This window comes from Chanodichthys erythropterus, chromosome 5 (assembly GCF_024489055.1).
Source record: "Chanodichthys erythropterus isolate Z2021 chromosome 5, ASM2448905v1, whole genome shotgun sequence".
Classification (NCBI taxonomy): Eukaryota; Metazoa; Chordata; class Actinopteri; order Cypriniformes; family Xenocyprididae; genus Chanodichthys; species Chanodichthys erythropterus.
The window spans coordinates 364,793-373,307 of NC_090225.1; the positions used below are offsets into that span (position 1 = coordinate 364,793).

Below are 8,515 nucleotides of genomic sequence, written 5' to 3' on the forward strand. Positions count from 1 at the left end.
TTGAGTGGATATGCATAATTAAAATCCAAAGTTTTGACAAAAGTGTACCAAAATTTCTCTTTCAGTAGAATGCATCAGCCAGATTCCAGAAGTGCGCACAATAATAAATCACATTAATTTTCGATTTTTAGTAATATATTTTTAGCTATATAATTTTTTAGCAGTTATATATATAAATTACAACATCTACAGTTGCAAGAACAACTTGCAGAATCTGTGAAAATGTGAATAATTTTAACAAAATAAGAGATCATACACAATGCATGTTAGATTTTGTTTAGCACTGTCCTGAGTAAGATATTTGACATAAAAGATGTTTACATATAATCCACAAGACAAAAAAAATAAATAAAAAAATAGCTGAATTTATTAAAATAACCCCATTCAAAAGTATTTGAAAAATAACATGCATTTTGTATGATCTCTCTTATTTTGTTAAAATTATTCACATTTTCACAGATTCTGCAAGTGGTTCACATACTTTTCTTTCCTATATATATATTGCAATAAGCTGTTTTATTTTTATAGTCACTGGAAGAAAATTATTTTGAATTTCTTTGAAATTTTAACAAGAAACTGATAGTAAATTTCACAAAAAAATGGCAAGTAAAAAATGTAATCTAAAGTGAAATTTTGAAATAGAAAGATTGAAATAGTATCTTCTTAAAACATGCTCCAAAATTCTTATTGGATTAATATATTTCGCTCCAAAATAAAGTTTGTTATGTGATTATCTCCGAGCTGGTCAGTCTTTACTGAGTTTATTTTGAATCCCTATGGAGAAGATGAATTAGAATCATGGCTATAGATTGAATCGTTTGCTAAACGACTCCCTGCGACCATCAGAGCAGATATTCATCATCAGACAGCTCCATTAATGTTCATATCTCGATCTTCTCAACTCATGCTCATCTCATCCAGATGCTCTTCAGACCTGTGCTCCCGTTACCGTTCATCCCGGCTCTCCTGCTGTTATTAAAAAGAGATGAAAGAGATGCAAAGATCTTGTGAAGCTGGATGGGGAATGTTCTGCCCACAGGGGTTCCCAAACGCTCTCAATCCCACAGAAACAATTACGTAAGCATCCGCTAAACTCAAACATTCCCGCTAAAAGAGTTTGTGATGACCTTATTAATCTTTCAGTATATTAATCATTTAATGTCACTATCTCAGGTGGACACGGTTGCCGTCTCTATATTTGGATGGTGAATCCAACACTTGTGAATCCCCAAGCTTCCTTTCTTCATGTTTCTCCATCGCTCACCACTTTAATTCTACAAAAAGTGCTAGAAAATCAGAATATGAGTTCTGTGAGACCCTTTATTTTTTCATTTTATTCAAATCTTACACTATATACAGTATATACACATGCTCACCAAAGCTTTTGAATTTTAAAATATAATTTATTCCTGTGATCAAAGCTGAATTTTCAGCATCATTACTCCAGTCTTCAGTGTCACATGATCCTTCAGAAGTCATTCTGATATGACGATTTGCTGCTCAAGAAACATTTATGATTATTATCAATGTTGTGCTGCTTCATATTTCAGGAGGTGGGGCTAATTAGCATATTTATACATTCAAGCTATTTTAAGGCATGTAGAATTTTTTTGGGTGATCAAAGATGAGTTTTAAGGGATGAAATTGTTGACTACAGGAGGACTTTAACATTATAAATGTATCTATGACACTTTTGATCAATTTACTGCATTATAAATGTATTAATTTCTTTTAAAAAATCTTACTGATCAGTTGCGCACTGTTCAAAAGTTCAAGTTAAAAAACTACTTTTACTTTACTCTCTTTCTACATCCTGCTGCTCCAGAGTGAGTGAGAGATGGTGAATTGCTATGAAGAGCTCAATAATGGATGCCATAGAGAAGTTTTGCATGTTTCATGATGAGAAGAGAAAAACTGCATATACTCATTTCAAACTCTTTTCTCTTCCAAAAGGCTTTTGTTCAGCATACGCGTGTGAGCACAAGTTAAACTTTTCTTGTAAATGAGAATCTTTTCTTTTGGAAATATTTGAAATATATTTGAATTGTTCTTACTGAAGAGAGAAAATGAGGTCGAGTTTATTATGTGAATATTTCCAGTGACAGTATTTTGTATTTGTAAAGAATATCTTTCTCTCTCTCAGTGTTGTAATCCCTCAGTAGATGAACGTACAGCCGATTCATTCAAGAGAACAGGATTACTCTGAAGAGGAGGAGGACTCGTCCCTCAATTCTGGTAAAAGAATTATGGAAAAAAAACAGCCAATATGGAAATAAAGAGATGGGGTTAAGAAGGTCCTGCAAAATCAGTTTGAAGAACTTTACAGTAGGCAGACGCTTTTATCCAAAGCATTGCATTCAAAGCTATCGTTTTATCAGTTCATGCATTCCCTGACCTTATCATTGCTGGAGTTTGAAGGACTCTGTTAAAGGATTAGTTCTCTTCAGAATGAAAATGTCCTGATAATTCACCTCCAAGATGTTAATAAGTGTGCTTTAACTGTAACTTATGATGTAACCATGTTGGAAAGGTCACCCGGTACGGCGAAAAACTCCATCTCATTTTCTCCTCCAACTTCAAAATCGTCCGACATCACTGTTTTACCTTATTTTGTAAAGGGTGTTTGACTTGTCTTTGCATGTTCACTTTGTAAACTTCCGCCCGTGTCACGCGTGACCTTTCCAACATGATTACGTCATGCGTGGAGCATCACAGAGCAGTGCAAGATGAGCATTTGTGGTTAAAAACTATATAAATTGTTATTTTTTTAGTAAATGTCCGATGGTTTCTCTAGATGAGACTCTTATTCCTCGTCTGGGATCATGTGGAGCTCTTTGAAGCTGCACTGAAACTGACATTTGGACCTTCAACCCGTTGAACCCCAGTGAAGTCCACTATATGGAGAAAAATCCTGGAATGATTTCCTCAAAAACCTTCATTTCTTTTCCACTGAAGAAAGAAAGACATGAACATCTTGGATGACATGGAGGAGAGTAAATTATCAGCACTAATAACGTTTATCTGATGGTGTAAATGTAAATCAGTCTCAGTGCATTATACACTATTGCACAAACGCAGTTAAAGAAAACAGCACAAATGTGACGGAACACACAGACAAACTCTTTCTCAGATTCTCCTTGTTTAGTTGCACATTTTGCTTAGTGTTCGTGTTTTTGACAGTTTAGTTGTGTGAAGGAAGGAATTGCGCTGATTAATCTTGTGTAGAAAGGCTGCGTTTATTTACGGATGGCCTAAGAGCTCGTGTCTGTGATTCAGGAGACGTCTGAAGAATGAATGCTCAGAGACGGGCGGCTCCCAGGATCAGCTAATTAATGCAGGACTGAAGAAGCTGCTCTGGTGTGTTTGTACAAGAATCAGGTTTAGAAAATGGATTACAGCATTTCATTAGTGTTCAGGGTCAACACCAACAAAACCTGCTGATGTGTGTGTGTGTGTGTGTGTGTGTGTGTGTGTCAGTCCTGCTTTTTTACAGTTCTGGACAATGTAATCTCTATGAATTTAAATGGAAAATGATTTAAATTTAGATGAATCATTAAGATACACTCTTGCTTTCCTTGTTGTGATGTCATAGTTACCAAAAACATCCTCAGCTAGAGCAATTAAAATTCATAGATTGAATTATCATAAACACAGTTACAGCTTTACTTACAGAGCAGCATTAATAAAACATCTCCAGTCTGCTTCAAATCAGATTTAAAATACAACAAATAATCTGTTTTTCTCCACAAGAGACTAACACAAGGTTTATTTATTTATTTATTTTTATTTTCCCCAGATACGTGTTTAACATTGTTCCTGAGAATATCCTGACAGTAATCAGATAATGTGGGTTCATTTAAAATATATTATAATTTTTTATGTAATAAAAAATGTTTATTAAAAACATTTATTATTAAAAATAAAAACTAATAAAAAAATAAAATATATATATATAAATTAAATAATAATCATTGTTAAATTACATAAATTACATAATTATTAGATAAAATTGTTATAAAACTAGTAATTTTTATTACTAGTTGCAATTTACACTAACTAAACATATTCATGATCTGATGTGTTTATTCTCTGCTCCTGCGGTTCTGCGGTTCTGAGGTTCTGTGGTTCTGAGGTTCTGAGGTTCTGAGGTTCTGTGGTTCTGAGGTTCTGTGGTTCTGAGGTTCTGAGGTTCTGAGGTTCTGTGGTTCTGAGGTTCTGAGGTTCTGTGGTTCTGAGGTTCTGAGGTTCTGTGGTTCTGAGGTTCTGAGGTTCTGAGGTTCTGTGGTTCTGAGGTTCTGAGGTTCTGTGGTTCTGAGGTTCTGTGGTTCTGAGGTTCTGAGGTTCTGTGGATCTGAGGTTCTGAGGTTCTGTGGATCTGAGGTTCTGAGGTTCTGAGGTTCTGTGGATCTGAGGTTCTGAGGTTCTGTGGATCTGAGGTTCTGAGGTTCTGAGGTTCTGTGGATCTGAGGTTCTGTGGTTCTGCGGTTCTGAGGTTCTTAGGTTCTGTGGATCTGAGGTTCTGAGGTTCTGTGGTTCTGTGATTCTGAGGTTCTGTGGTTCTGCGGTTCTGAGGTTCTTAGGTTCTGTGGATCTGAGGTTCTGAGGTTCTGTGATTCTGAGGTTCTGTGGTTCTGAGGTTCTGAGGTTCTGAGGTTCTGTGATTCTGAAGTTCTGAGGTTCTGAGGTTCTGAGGTTCTGTGGTTCTGAGGTTCTGAGGTTCTGTGATTCTGAGGTTCTGTGGTTCTGAGGTTCTGAGGTTCTGTGGTTCTGCGGTTCTGAGGTTCTGTGGTTCTGAGGTTCTGTGGTTCTGAGGTTCTGTGGTTCTGAGGTTCTGAGGTTCTGTGGTTCTGCGGTTCTGAGGTTCTGTGGTTCTGCGGTTCTGAGGTTCTGAGGTTCTGAGGTTCTGTGGTTCTGAGGTTCTGCGGTTCTGAGGTTCTGAGGTTCTGTGGATCTGAGGTTCTGAGGTTCTGTGGATCTGAGGTTCTGAGGTTCTGAGGTTCTGTGGATCTGAGGTTCTGAGGTTCTGTGGATCTGAGGTTCTGAGGTTCTGAGGTTCTGTGGATCTGTGGATCTGAGGTTCTGTGGTTCTGCGGTTCTGAGGTTCTTAGGTTCTGTGGATCTGAGGTTCTGAGGTTCTGTGGTTCTGTGATTCTGAGGTTCTGTGGTTCTGCGGTTCTGAGGTTCTTAGGTTCTGTGGATCTGAGGTTCTGAGGTTCTGAGGTTCTGTGATTCTGAGGTTCTGTGGTTCTGAGGTTCTGAGGTTCTGAGGTTCTGTGATTCTGAGGTTCTGAGGTTCTGAGGTTCTGAGGTTCTGTGGTTCTGAGGTTCTGAGGTTCTGTGGTTCTGAGGTTCTGAGGTTCTGAGGTTCTGTGATTCTGAGGTTCTGTGGTTCTGAGGTTCTGAGGTTCTGTGGTTCTGCGGTTCTGAGGTTCTGTGGTTCTGAGGTTCTGTGGTTCTGAGGTTCTGAGGTTCTGTGGTTCTGCGGTTCTGAGGTTCTGTGGTTCTGCGGTTCTGAGGTTCTGAGGTTCTGAGGTTCTGTGGTTCTGAGGTTCTGCGGTTCTGAGGTTCTGAGGTTCTGAGGTTCTGTGGTTCTGAGGTTCTGAGGTTCTGAGGTTCTGTGGTTCTGAGGTTCTGAGGTTCTGCGGTTCTGAGGTTCTGAGGTTCTGTGGTTCTGAGGTTCTGAGGTTCTGTGGTTCTGAGGTTCTGAGGTTCTGTGGTTCTGAGGTTCTGAGGTTCTGTGGTTCTGAGGTTCTGAGGTTCTGTGGTTCTGAGGTTCTGTGGTTCTGAGGTTCTGAGGTTCTGAGGTTCTGTGGTTCTGCGGTTCTGAGGTTCTGTGATTCTGAGGTTCTGTGGTTCTGAGGTTCTGAGGTTCTGTGGTTCTGCGGTTCTGAGGTTCTGTGGTTCTGAGGTTCTGTGGTTCTGAGGTTCTGTGGTTCTGAGGTTCTGTGGTTCTGAGGTTCTGAGGTTCTGTGGTTCTGCGGTTCTGAGGTTCTGTGGTTCTGCGGTTCTGCGGTTCTGAGGTTCTGAGGTTCTGTGGTTCTGAGGTTCTGCGGTTCTGAGGTTCTGAGGTTCTGTGGATCTGAGGTTCTGAGGTTCTGTGGATCTGAGGTTCTGAGGTTCTGAGGTTCTGTGGATCTGAGGTTCTGAGGTTCTGTGGATCTGAGGTTCTGAGGTTCTGTGGATCTGAGGTTCTGTGGTTCTGCGGTTCTGAGGTTCTTAGGTTCTGTGGATCTGAGGTTCTGAGGTTCTGTGGTTCTGTGATTCTGAGGTTCTGTGGTTCTGCGGTTCTGAGGTTCTTAGGTTCTGTGGATCTGAGGTTCTGAGGTTCTGAGGTTCTGTGATTCTGAGGTTCTGTGGTTCTGAGGTTCTGAGGTTCTGAGGTTCTGTGATTCTGAGGTTCTGAGGTTCTGAGGTTCTGTGGTTCTGAGGTTCTGAGGTTCTGTGGTTCTGAGGTTCTGAGGTTCTGAGGTTCTGTGATTCTGAGGTTCTGTGGTTCTGAGGTTCTGAGGTTCTGTGGTTCTGCGGTTCTGAGGTTCTGTGGTTCTGAGGTTCTGTGGTTCTGAGGTTCTGTGGTTCTGAGGTTCTGAGGTTCTGTGGTTCTGCGGTTCTGAGGTTCTGTGGTTCTGTGGTTCTGCGGTTCTGAGGTTCTGAGGTTCTGAGGTTCTGTGGTTCTGAGGTTCTGAGGTTCTGTGGTTCTGAGGTTCTGAGGTTCTGAGGTTCTGTGGTTCTGAGGTTCTGAGGTTCTGCGGTTCTGAGGTTCTGAGGTTCTGTGGTTCTGAGGTTCAGAGGTTCTGTGGTTCTGAGGTTCTGAGGTTCTGTGGTTCTGAGGTTCTGAGGTTCTGAGGTTCTGTGGTTCTGAGGTTCTGAGGTTCTGAGGTTCTGTGGTTCTGAGGTTCTGAGGTTCTGAGGTTCTGTGGTTCTGAGGTTCTGAGGTTCTGTGGTTCTGAGGTTCTGAGGTTCTGTGGTTCTGAGGTTCTGAGGTTCTGTGGTTCTGAGGTTCTGAGGTTCTGAGGTTCTGTGGTTCTGAGGTTCTGAGGTTCTGAGGTTCTGTGGTTCTGAGGTTCTGAGGTTCTGAGGTTCTGTGGTTCTGAGGTTCTGAGGTTCTGAGGTTCTGTGGTTCTGAGGTTCTGTGGTTCTGAGGTTCTGCGGTTCTGAGGTTCTGCGGTTCTGAGGTTCTGAGGTTCTGAGGTTCTGGGGTTCTGCGGTTCTGAGGTTCTGCGGTTCTGTCCTCACAGAGGCTTTCAGGAGAACAACAGGCTGCAGTGAACAATACAACACACAGATCAAAGCTGGAGGACCGTTTCTCATTGTCACTTTTTTTGACACTCTTATTAGCATTTTGTGCTTCACAGGAGGGCTGTGTGAGAGAAAGAGCGTGATACAGAGACAATGAAAGAGAAACACATGCATAAAGAGCAAGAGAAACAGACGCTTTCCTCACACGGTACAGTCTGATGTGAACATTTCAGCATTAGAGGCAAACGTGTTTCAGAGTGAGAACTTTTATCTAACATTATTTATTACATCAAAATGAATTAGGGTTTGTGAATCTGGAACATAATCTGAGCGCTGAACGCTCCGGCTGTTTTTGCTCCGTCTCCATATTGATGTGTCTGATGTGTCTGCAGGGGAAGATCTGAGCTCATTGATGAAGACTTTGGTGTTTAACTCTCTCTATATTATCTGCTGGTTTAACATGCTCACATTTACATAAAGACAAAAACAGGTAAAAGAGAAATCATTTTTAATGCATGATTCAAATAATGTTGCACTGAATTTTCTGTATAGGTTCCTCACGGTTTCAGTTCATTTTCTTAACTGAAAGAAGAGTATAAGGATTATGAAGTTTTCTATGACATATATACATACAGTTGCAAGAAAAAGTATGTGAACCACTTGCAGAGTCTGTGAAAATGTGAATAATTTGAACAAAATAAGAGAGATCATGCAAAATGCATGTTTTTCATTTTAATAAATTCAGCTTTTTTTTTCAACTATATATAAACATCTTTTATGTAAAATATCTTATTTAGGACAGTACTAAATAAAAAATAACATGCATTTTGCATGATCTCTTTTATTTTGTGAAAATTATTCACATTTTCACAGATTCTGCAAGTGGTTCACATACTTTTTCTTGCAGCTGATATATCTCTTGATAGTAGAGAGCGTGTGCTCATCTTCATGTCTCTAGGTGTGATGTTCTGCAGTGTGTTCTAGTTTCTGAATCATAATGAGTAACAGTGTTTTCCTGAACATCCTTGCATCCCCAGAGAGCCCGGACCACCTGCGCTTCTGTACAATTACCGGCAGCCGTCTCCACGGAGACCCTGCAGGCCACCTGACTGTGATAAATCATACAGTACTTCTGTGGAGAGACTGCTTCATACTGCGGGAAGAGTATCGATCGCCTCACTGCGCCTCAGATCCTTCACATATATATTTAATAATCAAAGCTGAATTCGAAACTAAACACAACTCAGTGCAAAAATATTTTATCGGGCATTAAGGGTTA

At 40.3% G+C, this 8,515-nt stretch overlaps 1 protein-coding gene across 1 annotated transcript; it reads right to left on the reverse strand.

Annotated features, from left to right (window-relative positions):
- Positions 1–4,056: 4,056 nt before the first annotated feature.
- LOC137020429 (mucin-5AC-like) lies at positions 4,057–8,186 on the reverse strand. Its single transcript, XM_067385981.1, has 3 exons — positions 8,132–8,186; positions 5,172–7,257; positions 4,057–5,119 (listed from the first exon to the last, which is right to left on the reverse strand). Exons 1-3 carry the CDS (start codon positions 8,184–8,186, stop codon positions 4,057–4,059), a joined length of 3,204 nt encoding a protein of 1,067 aa, XP_067242082.1.
- Between the last annotated feature and the right edge of the window lie 329 nt (positions 8,187–8,515).

Excerpts from the sequence above, each read along its gene's own strand:
- LOC137020429 (XM_067385981.1), bottom strand. The coding sequence starts at position 8,186 with ATGAAGATGAGCACACGCTCTCTACTATCAAGAGATATATCAGCTGCA. Across the intron at positions 7,258-8,131 it reads TATATCAGCTGCAAGAAAAA|CCTGTTGTTCTCCTGAAAGC; the intron begins GTATGTGAACCA and ends TGTTCACTGCAG. Across the intron at positions 5,120-5,171 it reads AACCTAAGAACCTCAGAACC|ATCCACAGAACCTAAGAACC; the intron begins GCAGAACCACAG and ends TCAGAACCTCAG.